The sequence below is a fragment of the Gobio gobio genome (genome assembly GCF_949357685.1).
Source record: "Gobio gobio genome assembly, chromosome: 15".
NCBI classification, from domain to species: domain Eukaryota; kingdom Metazoa; phylum Chordata; class Actinopteri; order Cypriniformes; family Gobionidae; genus Gobio; species Gobio gobio.
In genome coordinates, this window is record NC_137108.1 from 8,423,275 (window position 1) to 8,443,554 (window position 20,280).

At 38.6% G+C, this 20,280-nt stretch overlaps 1 protein-coding gene across 8 annotated transcripts in view; it reads left to right on the top strand.

Moving 5' to 3' along the window:
• plecb (plectin b) overlaps positions 1–20,280 on the top strand; it is a 204,700-nt gene that overhangs the window by 86,246 nt on the left and 98,174 nt on the right. For 6 of the 8 annotated variants that reach the window (XM_079837950.1, XM_079837953.1, XM_079837951.1 and 3 more), the window contains exon 1: positions 10,871–16,336. The exons of 1 other annotated variant lie outside the window; for it this stretch is intronic. In XM_079837950.1, the coding sequence (XP_079694076.1) occupies positions 11,215–16,336 (5,122 nt within the window). In that variant the 5' untranslated portion in view covers positions 10,871–11,214. Of the gene's footprint in view, positions 1–10,870; positions 16,337–20,280 lie in introns of those variants that run through there. One more of the 8 variants, XM_079837947.1, reaches the window with a different exon arrangement.

Genomic DNA, 20,280 nt, shown 5'->3' on the forward strand with positions numbered 1-20,280 from the left:
TACATACTTTAGGTCCCAACACTAGTTGCTTGTAGCTGCCAGAATCAAATTCAAGTGTGGCTTTGAGTGCAGCCATTGGCCTGAGCAGTCTGTTATGTTTTAGGGTGCAAAGACAGACATAGACAAAGACATAGTGGGCTGTTTACATGTTGAGCATTACTGTTACTATAGCTCATGGCTCATTGTCGGGGGAATTGTATTCCGGGCAGTTCTTGATAGTTTTTGGCTGGTTTTGTGAGCTGGTTTTCACAAGTTAGCTGTAAATGTATTTGTCATTAAAGGGAGAGTTCACCGAAAAATGACAATGATCCCATGATTTACTCACCCTAAAGCCATCCTAGGTGTATATGACATTCTTCTTTCAGACGAATGTAATTGGAGTTATATTAATAAATGTCCTGTCTCTTCCAAGCTTTATAATGGCCGTGAATGGCAGCCCAAAATGTGAAGCCCAAAAAAGTGCATCCATCCATTATAAACATACTCCACCCGGCTCCGAGGGGTTAATAAAGGCCTTCTGAAGAGAATTGATGGGTTTGTGTAAGAAAAATATCCCTATTTAACACGTTATTTACATTTACATTTATGCATTTTGCAGACGCTTTTATCCAAAGCGACTTACAGTGCCCTTATTACAGGGACAATCTCCCTGGAGCAACATGGAGTAAAGTGCCTTGCTCAAGGACACACTGGTGGTGACTGCTGGGATCAAACCAGCAACCTTCTGTGTATCAGTTCCATGGTTTAACACACTGGACCACCATCTCACACTATGTTATAAAGTAAAATATCTAGCTTCCGCCAGACCGTTTTCCATACTGACGTCTGACCAGAGGTGGAACGAATTACATACATACATTCTATTTTTTTAAAGTAGTTTTAAAAATCTGTAATTTTACTTTTACTTAAGTATGTTTTGTTTGAAGGATTGTACTTCGCTACATTTTAAACCATATCTGTTACTGAGTAAAAATAAATAAATAATACAAAGGGGGGAAAATCACGCTCGGAAACGACTGCATTGAATTGAAGGGCAGGAGAACAAACACACAAAAATCACAAAAAGATGGAGATGGAAAAGACAGTGATGCAGACCCGAGTTTGGTTTACCTAGAAGAAATTATTACAGAAATATATTACTTGTAGGGCTACAATAGAATGTACTTGTCAAAATAACAATAATAATAATACATAATTTAAACATTATTTAAAAATATATTTTTTAATCCTTTGTTTAATTTAGTAAATCTCTGTTTTGCAGCACTTTGCCAAAAAATAAAAGGATAAAAGTTTGTTAAATTTTATTTGATTACCACTGTTCTTTTGTATATATTCTGTTGTGTATTATATAATATATATATTTCATATATTATAAAATATATAAATTTCATAGGACTTTCATAAGACATTTTAATAAATTAATGATAAAAATAAAGTTGATTAGACATGTTTTATTGAAATTTTAATAAACAAAATAAACAAATGGTTTCAAGTTTGTTATAATAAAGCATTTGTTCAACCAAAAAACCCTGTTTTCATTCATTTAACGAACATTTTAACTGGTGATAATGATAACCATAATTTAATAATACATTTAATTCATTAAATAATTGTTTAAAACTGTGATGCTGTGATGTTTTCTGAGATGGTTATCATATCGTGAAAATATCATTATACTACAACCCTACACCGGAGAGTCCCCACCCCCGATGTTAAAAAGTAACTCGGTAAATGAACTACGTTTTACTTTTTACTTGAGTAGATTTTTAGACCAGTTATTTTACTTGTACTTAAGTAAAATTTCATTGAAGTTACAGTACTTTTACTTGAGTAGAATATTTTATTACTCTTTCCACCTCTGCATCTGACGTAGCGTAAGTGTTTTGAACTGCGAGAGGCGTTACAGTTTCTGCATAAGTTGAAGACCGAAGGCGGTCTGGAAAGATATAAATGAAAGAAGAATGTCATTTACACCTAGGATGGCTTGAAGGTGAGTAAATCATGGGCTAATTTTTTCATTTTTAGGTGAGCTATCCCTTTAACATAAAATGTTCTTCCGCGACCCACAAGTGGTTTGGGGAATAGATGGATGGATCAAAATCTCTTTGGGAGGAAAGCTCATTTGCAATCATAAAATGTGCCAGCATCTCACAAATATTTATGAGCTGCACAACAGGGGGGGGGGGGTTAACTAGTTGGGAAATAATAATTTTGGGACTATTTGCAAATAATATTTGCATTAATTTGCATCAAATTTATCGTTAGTCTCGAGATTCTTCCCGTTAGTGAATAAATACATAGATCCTCTGTTAACATTTGAATTCCCTAGTGGTCTGGTGGTAGAATTTTTGTAAACTGTGTCAAAGGTTACAGGTTCTAATCCGCCCTCATATTTTTTTATGATCGATATGTTCAATGATTGTATATTAAGAGCATGGACACGTTTGTGTGCATTTTGTTTTGTGATTTCACCGGAAAGTCCCTGCAATGGCATTAAGCGATATATTGACACGCTTGTCTGTATGAAGACTGTGAACGAGCCAAAAGAGAATGTAAACCCCGCCTACTTTGATTTGATTGGCCATCTCAATCATTTTGACATTGACGAGCACCGTTAGACAGGAGAGCAATGCAAGAATTTCAAATATTATTTCTAATTATTGGGGGGGACTTGTTCTAGTCATGGTTAAACTTTGCTGTGTCATTCTATGATTGCTTGTGGTTAATCTTATTTGCTCAAGCCATTTCACATTTCAAAGTGTAAACCTTGAGATGCTTGTAGCAGATGAGTATGGAGTATGGTCTATTTAGTGACATTTACTAAGGCAAGCATCATTTTTATTAGTGTATGCCTCATTTAGCATCAAGTGACTCTGAGATTGGTTGTTTTGAGTGTTACAAATGGGAGTATAAGTACAACAGGAAATTAATAGACAGTATGATAAGAAATGCTTGACCTCAGCTGTGTTAATGGGTTGGAGATTGTTCAACATAGACACATTTGGGGCAATTTTTCCAAACTCTGTAACGATGTTTACTTCCTCAAGATCATGTGATAAGCTGTAGAACCACATGGCAGGTCTTTCTTCTAACCAGACGCAATAAGATTCCAGCAACAAGCAATTTGTCCGCCCACACCAGATGCATTGAGACTGAGACGTCAAAATACAAAACATACAAATATCACAGCCAATCAGAATAGCGTGTGGGCGGAGTCTCTTTGCAAACGCACTGCTTTCGCAACAAAATGGAATCTGGATATGTACTTAATCCAACTTGTGAATATTTTGAAACCGAAACAATAGTGAATGAAACAATGAACTTCTTTGTTCACAGTTTGAACTTTCTTGCACTGTAATAAGCAAACAGTTGGATCAACTTAAAAATTACTTAAATTGGTAACTTAATTTTTTACTTTTTATTTCACTAGGTCAATCACACCTATAATATTTGGGGTCATTCAATCCTATTATTTACATTAGTCTAACTTAATTTTACTGCCCCCCCCATTTTATTGTATTACTTGTAAGTAGAAACCTAAATTTAAAACATATTACTTAAAAGTACTTTTTTTATTAGTTGTGAATTATTTTGTTCCTGAAAACACAAAAATTAAATTATCACACGATTCAAATTGCTTAAGAAATATATATTTATTAAAGGGGTGGTTGATTATGATTTCAGTTTTTTTACTTAGTTAGTGTGTAATGTTGCTGTTTGAGCATAAACAATATCTGCAAGTTAAGACGCTCAAAGTTCAAAGCAAAGGGAGATATTTTCTTTTAAAGAAATTGCTTTTTAAAGGGGTGGTAAAACACATTCTTTTGAAGGCTTGATTGTGTTTGTGGGGTGCACTGTAACATGTGTTCATGCTTCGTTTTTAAAAAAATTGCCTTATTTTTCATATATTTGACCTTTATTCTACACTGCTCTGTCCCTCCTTGTAAAACGGTCTGATGCTTTCCGGGTTGTATGAAGCCAGTCCCTCAAAAATACGCGATGGGCTCAGATTGGTTAGCTGGCCCAGTGTGTTGTGATTCGCTAAACGCCTAGTGCACGTATGTCGGAAACGTCACGCCCCTTACCGGAGGCTGTGCTTTGGTCAGTGTTAGAAACAACGGCGTCAATAAAACCATACCAATCTGAGCCCGAATCAGACCCAGAACATTTGAGTGAAGATGATCGAGCAGAACCTGTTCAGTCCTCGAGAGTAAAGACTGCGGGTCTATAGTGATCGCTACTGAATGGCACTTTAACTTTTGTATTTTTAGAACGATTATAGCCAAATATCTGTCACAAGAACTAACCCAAAACAAACACTAAGCACTGGCTTTAACTAGTAAGTTAGCCAAATCACACACAGAACCATGTTTAGCATGCCTGTAGATAAACAATACATAAAAGCTCTAATCAAAGAATCATTTACACTAATGCCAGGTTCGCTGTTGAGATTTTAACGTTAGTGTTTGTAACGATAGGTGTTCGTCGGATAACGTTAAGTATGAATGAGCATTTAACAGACTGGTTTGCAGAACAGCGTTGTCATCTGTTTACTTCCTTGCTACAACCTATTACAGGAAAACACATCGATGAAAAATAAATCAGACTTACAGGTTGTGGCCCGTAAACAGCTTCTGTTTGTAAATCCAGCTTTCAGGACAAGCCGTTGTGCATATCCTGCATTGAACTCGCGAAGTTTGTGGAAGTTTGTGTTGTCCTCCGTGAAATGTGCAGCGCGCGCGTCATGCATCCACGCACCGGCAGTGTTTTTTTCACGCAGCTGACGTTGTGCAAATCTGGCATTGAAATCGCGAAGACGGTGGATGTTCTCCTCCGTGGATGTGCTGCAGAGAGCCCTGCGCGCGCCTGATTCCCTGCTGACTCAAACACACGTGCATATAACATGCTGTGTGTTAAACGCTCTGCAACGCACCCCCGTCCCTATGAAGGCTGAACAAAGCAAGTACCCCAGACCTGCAATCCGGATGAAAATAACAGCGTTTCCTCGGCATCGCGGCAACAACACTCCAGCCTACTATACCACAACAGCGCCGCGATACAAAATGGCCTCACCCCCCCTTATTTAATATTCTCGGAGGAGGGGTTTATGTAAATATTGAGCCTGTTGATGTCACCAACCCTGGAGGAATGTGTGTAGTCGCCTACTGGCCGTTTGCTGTAGTTCTTAGAAACTGATTTCTTTAAAAGCAAATATCTCCCTTTGCTTTAAACTTTGAACGTTGTAACTTTGCAGATGTTGTTTATGCTCAAGCAGCAACATTACACGTTAGCTAAAGTTAGAATAGTGAAATCGTGGTTTACCACCCCTTTAAGGACTACAACAAATGGCTGGTAGGACTACAACGAGCTTCTTCTCGGTTTGTGACATCACCAACCCTAAAATCACCAACATCACCAACCCCCGGGAACACGCAACAAAGGCCATGTTGAGAAGAGGAAGAGTTGTTGAAGTAGAGCACATTTGTGAGTCTATTCAAGCGGGTGATGTAATCAGAGCTGCTAACACTCTTGAAGCTCCGCCCTCTTCTAGAAAGGGGGCCAGCAGCTCATTTGCATCTAAAGGAACACACACAAAAACTCTGTTTTTGCTCTCCCTCAAAAAGTGACAATTTTAACATGCTATAAAAAATAATCTGTGGGATATTTTGAGCTAAAAAATCACATACACACTCTGGGGACATCACTTATTTTACATCTTGTAAAAAGAGGCATAATAGGACCCCTTTAACATTCATTCAGTTTATACACTGACAGTATGTTCCTCATTCCAAAAATGTAACTTTGAGAAATAATTAGCAATTTTTCTAATGTAATTTAATTTACTGAAACTTACCGAAAGATCCATTCCATGAACATACAAACTGTGCGCAGTACTTTTTACGGCACTGAGCACTTTAGCCCGGTTTCACAGACAAGGCTTAGATTAAGCCAGGGATAGGTCATTTAAGGACATTTAAATAGCTTTTAGAAATGTGTTTTAGAAGGAAAAAAAACATTAGTGGTGTGAATCTTGAGACTAAACGATGAGCTCACAGTTTGAAATCATTATCCATTGCGGGCAATTATATAATTGAGGGGAATTATAGCTGAGTTATATCGTTTTAATACGACTATAAAGGTCATGCAAAATTACATTGAAACTCGCATTAAAGGGTAAGGACAAAAACTGGAAAAGATGCCCTTTATTGAGTGTCATGGCGTCGCATCACGTCTGGTTAGGACATGGTGTTAGGATCATATTTGACCTCTCCAGGTGTATTAGAATCCTTGATTCCATCCATATAAGGTTCCTGATCAGCTGAGAACAGCAGGAGATTCAGTTTCCTCTGGGTTGTGAACAGGTGCTGAAGGTTAGAGGTGACACCATGTCTTCTGACGGGATAGGCCGCACTGGTGTCGGCACATTTTCACTTGGGACAGCTGAATCCACGTCCCCAACTCCACTTACAGTACTAGCCAAGAGCCTTTTAAAAGTCTGAATGTGTTATCTGTTTCCTTATTATTATAATGTGTGTAACTTAAAGGGATAGTTCACCCAAAAATAAAAATTGTGTCATAATTTACTCCTCAAGAGTTTCTTTCTTCTGTTGAACACAAACAAATACATTTTGAAGAACGTGGGTAACCTAGTTGATGGGCTTTCCATAGTATGAAAAAAAAAATACTATTGGAGTCAACGGGGACCAGAAATTGTTTGGTTACCAACATTCTTCAAAAAATATTGGATGATGATTGAATTTTTATTTTTGGGTGAACTATCCCTTTTATACATTTGATTGAAAGATGATCTATATTTTATTTTCTATTATTTATATTTCTTTCCATTGATTATCAGTTTTAACTTGTTTTAGAGATGAAATGAAAAAGAAAAACTATTTGTTGACTTTGCAGATATGTGGTTGGAAAGCTACATAGTAGTGTGTACTTTGGAGAGGCTGTTAATAATAGGTGTGTGTTCTTTGTGCTTAGATTGATTTGCATTCTACATCATTATTGCAAATAATATTCAACTGTTCATTCAGCAGATCAGAAGAGCATTCACTTTAGATACTTCAGAATATGAGCTGAATATAACACATACACATCCATGCAACAAAGATGAAGCTTCCGAAGCCCTGAAGCGACTGACACATTCTCATGTGGCGCTCATCTGTCAGTCATATCTGATTCCATTTTCATTTCCTCAGAATTTGCATCTCTTTTAGGACTGACTTGGAAGAAGTCGTTCGAAAGTTTAAATTGAAGCGTAATATGAGTTTGTTAAAAAAAAGTCTGAATGTCTTTAATTATATCCCAGCTGACGGGTTGCCATGGACACATGCAAAACTGACTTCTGGGGCATGTCGACCTTTGTCAGCAGGCTGAAGTAGGAAGGCACGTGTTTCTGAGCCCCAGTGAAAGCTTTACAGTGGGAAGAGAGCCAGATAATGTCTATTCTGGGTAAACTGGGCTCACATACAAAGAGCTGAAGTGATCCAAATGGAGAGCTTGATTCTTCAATAAATGATATTAGGTGACCTTGATTTATTCTCCCGCCTCTTTATCACTTTTTGTCACACATTTTGAAATCAGTCACATGTGAGAATGTGAGGTCTGGGCACCTCTAATGACTCACATTGGAATCATTGAGGAACAAACAATGATCAGTGAATCACCACTGCTTATTCATTATGAAGAAACTTTACTTCTGGAGGATCCTTTCTTTAAAAAAAAAAAAAAATCAGAGTAGAGGTTATAGTTAATATGTTTATGCATATTTACTAACTCTCACTGATTACCTAAAGATTGATCTGTAACAGTCTTAAGCTAATGAAGCCTTTCAAACAAACTTTTCTTGTCCAACTGGAAACAAGTCCTTGAAATGTAGCTTCAATTGTTTATAAAACCATAAAAAAAATTTGCTGAGCCCGGTCTGAACCTGTTTGGCTGAAAAATGGCTCTCAGTAGAATTTTGACAAACAACACTCTCAGAAAAAATGTGTAAAAATTGTACCTTTAGGAGTACAGCAGCTTGTCTCTGTTGCAATACCATTAAAATGACATCTTTGCGCATTTTTCACCCTTAAAAGGTGCATATTAGTACCCTTAGAGTAGCAATATATACCTTAAGGGTACCACTATGAACCTTTTAGTTGTAAAAAAAGATACAAAGTTGTCGTTTTAAGGGCACAGTGACAAGCTGTTGTACTCCTAAAGGTACAATTTTTGCACATTTTTTCGGAGAGTGAACCAAGAGAGAAAAAAGGTTTTCACTTTATTTTAAGATGACGTTGTTGCATTGTACTTACTCAAATAAGTACTGAGTAATATGAATTAACTACATATATAGAGGGTTACACTTTATTTTAAGGTGTCATTGTTACAGTTTAATTATATATTTAAGTACTGAGTTAAAATAATTAACTACATGTACTTACTATAGGGTTAGGGTAAGATTAGGATTTGGTTTAGGGTTAGTTGCATGTATTATGCATAATTTACTGATATTACTACAGTAACTACATGTAAGTTATGGTTAGGGTTTAGTTTAGTTTAGGATTGTAATTGTGCATAATTTACTGTTGTTACTACAGTACTACATGTAACGTGTGACAAGGACACTGTAAAATTAAGTGTTACCCTATAGATTTACGGTTAGGATTAGGGTTTGGTTTAGGGTTGTAGTTATGCATAATTTAATGTTATTATTACAGTAACTACATGTAACGTGTGACAAAGACACTGTAAAATAAAGTGTTACCCTACAGAGTTATGGTTAGGATTAGGGTTTAATTTAGGGTTATAATTATGCATAATTTACTGTTATTACTACAGTACTATATGTAACGTGTGACAAGGTCACTGTAAAATAAAGTGTTACTGAAAAAAAAGATAGAAATCCTTTAATGCTCTTTCTAGGTCTATTTTTTCATGGCTAAAATATGTAAAAATGATTATTAACTATATAATGAATCACATTTTAAATATTACACTACAGTTCAACTGTTTGGTGTCGGTAAGATTTTAGTCTCTTCTACTCAATATCGTAATTTTGTGCAAAAAAATTTAGAATGTAAAAGAAATATTCATTTAAATTAATGTTGTAAAAGTTCAAAAGAGCAAAAACATTTTTAATAGAAATCTTTTGTATATTATAAATGACTTTACTTTCACAATTTATTGCATCTTTGCTGAATAGAATTATTAATTAAAACATTTTTTTAAATCTTACTGACCCCAACATTTTGAGTGATAGTTTAAGTTAAATTAATAATAATAATTATCATAGTAATTATGAACAATTGAACATTATAATAAACCAAATTAAAATAATAAACAACAATTCCAATAAAAAAAGTAGTTTAATATTGTGGCCATTCAGACACAGCTTAATATCCAATGAGTGCAAATAAATCGATCACATCATACGCAGTGCCTGTTCCCAGACAGCATTCATATGTGCTGATTATGACAGATAGGTTGTTCTTGGTTAAGAGTATGTGATGTACCGCACAGCTGCCCAGAAGTTATTTTCATGGCGTTGGAGCGACGTGAAAGAGGATATTCGACTTTCCCGGAACTGACACACTGTCTGACCGTTTCCATGGTGATTAAAACAAAAACATTTTCCGTTTGAGGTATGAGGTGGTTCGCATGGCATATCCCTACCACATATTCCTACCAGATATACTCAGAAAACTGGTAATTGCAGTGGTCATTAAGAAGCATTATTCAGTTTTTCCAGAAGGCATTAGAGACAATCAGTGCAACTCTACCCCTCTCACTTTCTGCTCTCTGTATCTGCATCTGTCTGTGTCTATCCCTGTCCTGCTCTCCCTCACAAATCAGACACCATGTCCATGGTTCCTTTGAAAGGTTAGCAGCAAAGCGTGGTTCTTTATTTAGTAGACTCTCTCATAGGAAACTCAAATTCAACAGCTATATTGAGATTGAGATATATAGAGCCCTAGATGAATTCTTCATCCGTTCTTTCAAACTGTTGCATCATGTCATTGTACTGCCAACAGTGCTAGTAAAAACGTGCTTAGTGTAATGCTTTTATCATCTTATAACTCTGTAATTAAAGATGGATTTTGCTGTATAGAAGTATACAACTGTATCAGTATGTTAAACATTATCCAGCGATTCATTGGAAATTGGCTTCAGTTTAAAACAAGCTAAACAATAACATGTGTTCTTCTGCTAGCGTATTCATGTAACTTTTAGTGTAACTTTTTTTCCATTTGTCTTCCCTTGCTGTCTCATGCTTTGTTCCTGTGCAGTATCTGCACTGATTCATCAGTCATTCATGTTCAAATGTTGTGTCAACCTTTTAATCTCATATCCAAAGGACTTGCTGCAAGGAATGTTCTGAGGAATTCAAGCCTCTGTAGGGCAAAAGGAGTGTCCCATCACACAATCGGAAGTGTGTAAACCCTAGTTGCCTAAGGTGGGTGTTAATAACTGTGTATTTTACCTATTGGATGACATACGTGAAGGGTGTCTCCTTTTCTCTAACCTAGCTTCTCATTGACCAATCTACTCTCTGAGATGGTCCAACACACACAGGGGTGTGTAACATGTGCTGTGCACCTCTGTGGGTGGTTCCTCCTAGACACTGCAGTACATATGTTTCAGTGAGAAATAGGTGTGCTGAACGGGCACTTCTTTTTTGTCCTACCATTTGTAGAGTTCTATTTTTGCTCCCTACACTTTTGGTAATTATCTTTGCAAGTGTTTGCCATTCACAACTGTTAAGAGTCTGCCGACCAGGCAGTTTGATTCTAACAGTTTCTTCCTTGCCCGAGTGAAGTGGGAGGGGCCGACTGGATCATAGTACTCTCTCTCTCTCTCTTTCTCTTTTACACACACCCCCTCTCATTGCAACTCTGCCAGTACGGACTATGCTCACTTCCAAGGAAGGCTGAGTGAAGGAGAGAACAGTTTTCCTTTTCTAAGTTTTTCCTTTGCCTCTGAGAAAGTTTGAGAAGAAAGAAGAAACCCTTTTGATGAGGAAGGAAGTTAGCTAAACAACAACGGACAAACACTAAATAGCAGGTTGTATTTATTTTTAGTATCTTTTTTGATTGAATTGGCAGCACGTGGCAGCAGGCTCTGCTACAGGACCCTGGAGAGTGAGGTCATTCAGTGATTTGTTCTTCTTTGGCATAGCTGTTCCTGTTTACTCAGACGCTGCAAGACCAAGGAAGCACAATGGTTGCTGGAATGCTTATGCCCCTTGACAGCCTGAAGGCCATCTTTGAACATCTGTTTCGGGATGGCGTCATGGTGGCCAAGAAAGACAAGCGCCCTCAGACTATGCACCCTGAGATTTCTGGTGTGGGAAACCTGCAGGTGATAAGAGCCATGGGCTCGCTGAAGTCCAGGGGATATGTAAGGGAGACCTTTGCGTGGAAGCATTTCTACTGGTACCTTACTAATGAAGGGATTGTATACTTGCGTGATTACCTACATTTGCCTCCAGAGATTGTGCCCACTCCTTTACAGAGAGTACGACGTCCAGCTGCCACTCTGGCCATCGCCCGCAGGGCAGAACACGTTCAATCTGTTCAGGGTCCAACTTCTTATGTTCCCAAACCCGGCAAGTTGGGTGCAGAAAAACAAGAGGCTTTGCTGGATCGGCAGGGTTACCGTCGCAAAATAACGAGCACGGATGAACCTGAAAGTACTGAATCCAGTGACAGAACACCAAGATTTAGAGGTCGTCCAATGGCTAGCAGTCAGATCAAACCCAGAGGATCATGGGAATCCAGAGAGCAGCCCATGCGTTCTGATACTCGTGATTTCACCAAAGAGATGGAACCAAGTGTTAGGAGGAAGGTTGCTATGCATTCAGTCTCTCATATGCCTTCTATTGAAACTCGCCAGGCTAAGCCAGTTGAACAGGAAAAGATGGTGGAACTCAGGGAATGCACCAAGACAGCATTCATTCAGAAACAGCAAAAGGTTAATATGAGCCCAGATGTGTCAACACTGGGGGCAACAGCAGTGAAATCCTCTTTGATTTCTGTCCATACTGAAGTAGCCAAAGAAAAACCAAAAGAAGAACTGCCTATCAAGGTTTCTCATGAAACAACATCCACATCAACTGACGATAGCAAAACAGCCAGGGATGCTCGTCATCCTACTCCCTCCAAACCGAAGGTGGAGAAAACACAGAAAACCCTTGTGACGAAAAATATGCAGGATGTGCCAACTGTTTCATCAGCAAAGGGAACAATTGCAGTGGAATCCTCTGTGTTTTCTGTCCACACTGAAGCAGTCAAAGAAAAGCCTAAGGAAGAGGTCTTTATGAAAGTCTCCCAGCAAACCACATCCACTTTAATAGGTGACAGCAAAACAGCTAAGGATGTCTCTCGACCCAAGGTGGAGAAAACACAGAAAACTATTGTGGCTAAAAATGTGCTGGATGCTTCAAATGTTTCATCAACAGTGGGCTCAAGAGCAGATGAATCCTCTGTGTCTTCTGTCACTACTGAAGCAGCAAAAGAAAAGCCCACGGAAGGGGTGTTTATTAAGGTCTCTAAGAAAACATCATCCACAGTAACAGATAATAGCAAAATGGCTAAAGATGCTCATCATACGATTACCTCAGAACCGAAAGTAGAGAAAACACAGAAAACCCTGGTGACAAAAAATTTACAGGATGTGCCAACTGTTTCATCAGCAGTGGAGAAAACTGCAGTGAAGTCCTCTGTGTTTTCTGTTTCTACTGAAATACCAAAGGATGAAATTTGTGTAAATGTCTCACAGGAAACCACATTCAAAGGGGATAACAAAAAAGAAAAGGTGGAGAAATCCAAGAAAACTCTTGTGACCAAAAATGTGCAGGATATACCAGCCGTTTCATCAACAGTGGAGGCAACAACAGTGAAATCCTCTATATTTTCTGTCTCTACTGAAGCAGTCAAAGAAAAGCCCAAGGAAGAAGTGTCTATCAAGGTCTCTCAAGAAACCACATCCACGGGTCATAGCAAAATGGCTAAGGATGCTCCTCATTCTACTCCATCAAAACCAAAAGCGGAGAAAACAGAGAAAACCGTTGTGACCAAAAATGTGCAGGATGGCACAAGTGTTTCAACTGCAGTGGAGAAAATTACAGTGAAATCCTCTGTGTCTTCAGTTTCCAATGAAGCAGTCAAAGAAAAACCCAAGGAAGAACTATTTGTCAGTGTCTCTCAAGACACCACATCCAAAGGTGATAGCAAAGAGGATAAGGATGCTCCACATCATACTCCATCAAAACCAAAACTAGAGAAAAAGCAGAAGACCAAACATGTGCAGGATATATCAACCGTTTCATCAACAGTGGAGGCAACAGCAGTGAAATCCTCTATGTTTTCTGTCTCTACTGAAGCAGTCAAAGAAAAGCCCAAGGATGAAGTGTGTATCAAGGTCTCAGAGGAAACCACATCCACGGGTGAAAGCAAAATGGCTAAGGATGCTCCTCATTCTACTCCATCAAAACCAAAAGTGGAGAAAACAGAGAAAAGCTTTGTGACCAAAAATGTGCAGGATGGCACAACTGTTTCAACAGCAGTGGAGACAATTACAGTGAAATCCACTGTGTCTTCAGTTTCTAATGAAACGGTCAAAGAAAAGCCCAAGGAAGAACTATTTGTCAGTGTCTCTCAAGACACCACATCCAAAGGTGATAGCAAAGAGGATAAGGATGCTCCACATCATACTCCATCAAAACCAAAACTAGAGAAAAAGCAGAAGACCAAACATGTGCAGGATATATCAACTGTTTCATCAACAGTGGAGGCAACAACAGTGAAATCCTCTATGTTTTCTGTCTCTACTGAAGCAGTCAAAGAAAAGCCCAAGGAAGAAGTGTGTATCAAGGCCTCTCAAGAAACCACATCCACGGGTGATAGCAAAATGGAAAAGGATGCTCCTCATTCTACTCCATCAAAACCAAAAGTGGAGAAAATACAGAAAAGCACAATAACCAAACATGTGCAGGATATTTCAGTCGTTTCATCAACAGTGGGGGCAACATCGGTGGAATCCTCTGTTTTTTCTGATTCTGCTGAAACAGGCAAAGAAAAGCCCAAAGAAAAGGTATTTATAAAGGTCTCAGAGGAAACCACAGTCACAGGTGATAGCAAAATTACTAAGGATGCTCCTTGTCCTACTCCATCAAAACCAAAAGTGGAGAAAACAGAGAAAACTGTTGTGACTAAAAATGTGCAGGATGGCACAAGTGTTTCAACAGCAGTGGAGACAATTACAGTGAAATCCACTGTGTCTTCAGTTTCTAATGAAGCAGTCAAAGAAAAACCCAAAGAAGAACTATTTGTCAGTGTCTCTCAAGACACCACATCCAAAGGTGATAGCAAAGAGGATAAGGATGCTCCACATCATATTCCATCAAAACCAAAACTAGAGAAAAAGCAGAAAACCAAACATGTGCAGGATATATCAACTGTTTCAACAGCAGTTGAGACAATTACAGTGAAATCCTCTTTGTCTTCAGTTTCTGCTGAAGCAATCAAAGAAAAACCCAAAGAAAAGGTATTTATAAAGGTCTCAGAGGAAACCACAGTCACAATCACAGACGATATCACTATGGCTAAGGATGCTCCTCCATCAAAACCAAAAGTGGAGAAAACAAAGAAATCCAAAAAGACTAAACATGTGCAGGATATACCCACCATGTCGTCAACAGTGGAGGCAACAGCTGTGGAATCCTCAATATTTCCCATCAGTACTGAAGCAGTCAAAGAAACGCCCAAGGAAGAAGTGTGTATCAAGGTCTCTCAAGAAACCACATCCACAGGTGATAGCAAAATGGATAAGGATGCTCCTCATCCAACTCCATCAAAATTAAAAGCGGAGAAAACCATAAAGACCAAAAATGTGCAAGAACAACCAATCAAGAACGAAAAACCAGATGAGACCTTCATTGCTCCACATCATGTGGATGAGGTGAAGTCAAATACCTCTGTTAGCTCTCAGGTGCCTGTCAAATCTCCAGAATCAGCAATGCCACTTCTGCCTAAGAAAGAAGAAAGTTTGACAATACAAATCGCTGAAAAGAAAACCGAGATTAATCTACCACTGCATACTTTTGAGTCAGCCGTTACAGCAGTACCACCCACAGCATCTAGTACTGTTCACATGACTGACAAACAACAGAGTGTACTTGGTTCCCAAAAAACAAAGGAAGCCCAAGAAGCATTTAAAGATGACAACTCTAGTACTTTAAAAGTTCATGAAAAGGTGGAGATTCCATATGCTATTTCTGCTGTTGAGGTCAAGGCAGAGGTTAAAGGTCACAAGCTTGGTCACAAGCCTGATCTGAGCCCTAAATCTACAAGTGCTGAAGTGAAGATTACCACAGCTGACTCCAGCAAGACTTCAGAAGTAGTTGCGCAAACTTTGAAATCTAATATAGAGACACCAAAACAAATTGATTCTGTTCAACAAAAGTCATCACCAGCACAACAGACTGAGGAACTTTCGGTCACAGAAGAGACCAAAGTTGCAAAAGACAGGGATACAGAGGATGCCTTAAAGCCTTTAAAAGGAAAGAAGAAAAAGCAGAAATCTGCAAACAAAACTGCTGTAAAACAGGTCCCTCCACCTATAGCCGAGACAAAAGTGACAACAGGTCAGGTTGACCCCCTTAAGGTTGAGGGCCCTGAGCAAGTTGCAACAAATGACTCTGCAAAGACATCCACTGAAGGAATGCACACTGCGGAGAGCATGCAGCCAACAGCTGTACAGAATGAGGCCCCGGCTCACAAAGGGGAGGTGGAGCCTGCTCAGCCCTTGACTGAAAAACGGGAGGTTCTGAAAGGAAAAACATCCTCCTCGCAGAGACAGTGGGAAGCGCCGGCAGCCTCAGCGTCAGCAGCAGCAGCAGCCTCGGCCCAGCTCACCCCCCTCCCTGAGCAGGGGGAACCTCCCAGCGTTGCACAACATGCGGCTGCTCCTGACACACAGCAGAGCACAGAGAAGCTGAACAGGTTCTCAGAAAGCAAGGCCCCTCTACAGCCAGTCATCACTGGACCCCTTCCTGCCAACGAGATCACCTGCGACGTGCAAAAGCAGTCCACAGACGACGCCATGCGGAAGAAGATAGTTGTGGTAGAGGAAGTGATTGAAGTGCAACAGATTACCAGTCCTGTTGCGGGTCAACCTGCTACACCCTCACTGCAAGAGGTTGCAGGAGATGATTTGGACTATGATGTCTTGGAGGAACTGGCCATAGAGCGTGGCCTCCTGCAGGATCCCGCTGAAGATACATGTTGGGATCATTCACTACAAGAGCCAGAGGTCAAAACCTTCCCCAACTTCGTTGAAGGTATGAGTCCTTTTCAGTTCAATCACTCTATCTTTCTAACATGCTTTGATGTCAGTAGCCCTGCTCCGGTTTCCTTCCGTATTTGCTGTGTGGGAGGTTCAAGGTGACTGTTGTAGTATCAGAATAGTTGTACTGTTATTAGACTATTGGGCAGGCATGTAACTTTATATGCATGCTATTTGAGTGAACGATGCCCGAGCTTTATATTCATTGAATGAAACATAAGTACATTTAAAAGTTTGCGAGATTTAAATATTCTGCAGTGCAGGCAGTTTAAAATCAAATGAGCTTGTGTAAAGATATGGGCAGTGTCAACAACTGTGGAACCTCTATGCAACAATGCACATCTTTTAGTAGTTGTATCTATTCAACTTCTCTGTTTTGTCACCATTTCATTCCACTGGCAGAAATCTGGGCATATTTGTTCCCAGTTATTTCGTAGTGATTTACACCACATCCACACCCAAATTATGCATGCAATGTTTTGCAACCGCCCTTTTGCTGTGCAACATTTTGGGACTAGCTAGTGATTTTGTTTCATTCTTCAAGGGCGATACCAGACTGCTGGTAATGAGCAGTTAAGCAGAACTGTGTTTCTGACAATACAATGTTTGGAGTCAGTTCTCCCCTCCCTGTTGCCCAAACACAACCGTGGTATAGTTTTTCTCTTCTGTTTCTGTCTTGAAACAACAAAATCAATGCTGTGTTTAGAGGACCCAGTGTGCCACTCTTGCAGGAAGCACGTGTGTTTGGTTATTTCCTCTGGTTAGTTATCCCTTGTTTCTGGTTTCCAGTGGTCAGCTATTCACAGGAGACTTCTGCTTTTTATCGCTTTGCGTATTATGTAATGGGGCATACCACAGATAGAGTATAGTCCATCCCGAATTCCACCTTTGTCTTCCTCCCCTAGTGCACTGGAATGTGTGCAACTGCTTGTGTTGTTGTTTATATAGCTGTGCATTTCAGTTGATGCTGGTACACTTTAAATGCAAAGACATTTAATGCTTTATGTTTTATTTTGAATACTGGAACATGCTACTATTGTAGATTTCTTTTACTATTGTAGATTGTTACATTTTGTTTAATCTAATGGGTGTGTTTAGTAGGTGAATCACAGAGGACAGATCCAAAAACAATAAGCCTTTTGTTTGAAGGTTTTTATTAGTCACTTCATCGTGACAGATCTTTTGGGAATCCACAGTTCCCATATTCCAACCAAACACAATTGGATTTGAAAAGGAAAAAGCATTTATACAATATTATTCTCAGACTAACTAACTCGAGTCAGATGTGCTTGAGGTTACATGAGACTCTGTAATTTTCTGCTGCCCCCTACTGTATCTCTAAAGATCTGTCTATAGAAAAGTACCCCTTCCTCTGTAGCACTTTCAGGTGAAACTTTTCAATAGGAGCTCAGTCAAGTGAAATTTTAGCCTACAGCTAAGACCGAAAGTATTTAGCACCTTTTTATTCTTCTGTAATGGCCTAGAAGCAATACTTTATTCATTAGCAATCCTTCAGTAATACGCTGGACATGTATGAACAGAAGTTTGAGATTGTTCTCTGTTCAAGCAGAAATTTGTTGTGCAAGTTTGTATTTCTGTCCGCCTCCACCATAAATTCCTGCATGTTTGCGATGTAGTGGCAGGCGCTCTCTGATGTTCTCAATGCCATGTGATTGTGGTGCAGTCCGTGAGTCATCCAGTGAATTGAGAGGAGCCAAATTAATCTGACCTTTAAGAAGTCTTATCGGACACATTCTATCACTCTCTCTGGTGTTGTGATATCCATAACTGGCCTTTCATTTCTTGTGAAATGAGACCTTATGTTGGGATGAGTCCATGATCTTGGTATAAAGGAAATTCAGGCTAGTTGCCATAATTTTTACGCCAGTGAATTTTTCTCAGTTTTAGGGTTATTTTTTAAACGTCAGGACCTGTTTAGGCCCAAGTAGCGGGTATACCATGCTACTCAACCTGTCAAATTGACATCTTAAAAGTTGAAAATTTTATTGTGTTCACCTGTTTGCCTACAGTAACAGCCTTTAAAAAAATATGATATTGGAATTTTGTACGTATAAGGCATAGTATTTATAACATCTTTAAAGATCCATTGAAGTGCCTTGAAACGGGCAGCATTATTCAATATGTTGACGTAATTTTCACTGGAACAGGATGACAGGGCGGGGTTTATCGATCAGCTCCTCCTTTTTTTAAATTAGCCAATAGAGTGTGGTTTATATCACAGCTCGACCAGAGCCGTTGAGCTCGGTAAAGCCGCAGTTTCCTCCTAATCTCGAACCGTTTCTCCTCGTAATCTTCTCCATTTCGCTTTTAAAATACAGTTTCCTGTGTAGAATTCAAATGGGTCTGATACGTTTTCTGGTCTGCGCTGACTCGCGCATGTGACCCGCTCTGTGCTATTGTGTCTCTGGACCGGAGCTGTGACATTAACGTGAAACCAGACTTCATTCGCCCCAATGGAAAGTATATTTACACTGTCTGAATCATTCCCTATCCCCTATATAGTGCACCATGTGCCATTCAACATGTATAAAATAGTAAATGTGTGAACAAGTGACTGATTTCATCCGCAGTTTCAGCATCTGTTTATTGTGTAGGGGGCTGGGCTTCAGATTATAGAGAACATTTAATTGGACAGAAAATTAGTTTTGAACGCTTATATCTTCAACTAGTTACCTAAATCTTCCTGTTTGTATAATATTATGTTACACACGGAAACATTATGTCCTTGTAGTTGTTAGCTATGTTAATAATAAACCCATGACACTATATTAATACTTAAACTTTCTGAATTATGAAAACCAAGTGATCAATCTGATAAATAGCCTTTTCCTTTGCCTTGACCATTTCTTCAGAAAAAAGTAGCTATCCCAGATCTCATCACGCCTTAATAAACCACCTGTGATTCTACTGACAGTAATATATAAAATATTTATGATACATTCCTCTGAAATAAGAGTTCACATGAGTCTTTTCTGCCTTCAAGGTTCAAAAGCCCCAAGACGAATCTATAATGACACACAGGAACTCATGTTTGATTTCTCTGCCAGAAAAAGATTTCCTTGATGCTTTGTCAGTAAAATCATTTTCTTTTTGTTTCACTGGCTGATAAACTGTTTTCAAAGTTTGTATTTTCTTAATAAAATTGTGGTTCAGTGTTGTATAGAAAATATTGAGAACATTTTACTAATAAAACCAAGAGATATATTTCCCTAATTTTTTTTAAAGGAAATTTTAACTATTTTGAGGCTTGAATTGAGGAACCGATTAAGCTGATAAAATTAAGGGAAAAAAGGCTACCTATTTATTTTAAGAGAATTATCTCAATTGTGCAGTTTTATTTAGAGACACCATTGTTAGTTCCCAGCATGCTTTGCATATGGCTGGAAATGGAGAATTAATATTGATATGAAGTGTTATTTGATGTGTTTTTGAGTGAAGGGAAACATCTGTTAATGTTTAATGTTCAGTTATGTTTGACATTTGAAAGAGTTTCTTTATGTTGAAGTTTTGACCGTTACCATTGTGCAGAAGAGTAGATCTTATGGTTAGGTTGTGGATAACTGCATGTATATTAATATTATACAGCATGTTGCTTTGTTCAATGAGCAATAACTTTGCTAATGCCAGTGCAGTAACAAGATTGTTTCTACTTGTGCTGTGCTAGCAGCGAACAGTCTATTAAATGTATAACGTAAGTCAAATATAAACAGGTAATTTCCATTCACTTTAATTTATACCCTTTTTAAAAAAAAAGTCAACTTAAAAAAAAAAACACATTTCACTAAAAATACTAAATTAATTGTTTAATAGACTAAATAATCAAGGACATTTTTCATGATTTATTCAGGTAGATTCCATTAAAAACAAGCCTTAAAAACTACTCAAAAATATTATGTGCAATATTGTTACCATCATTTT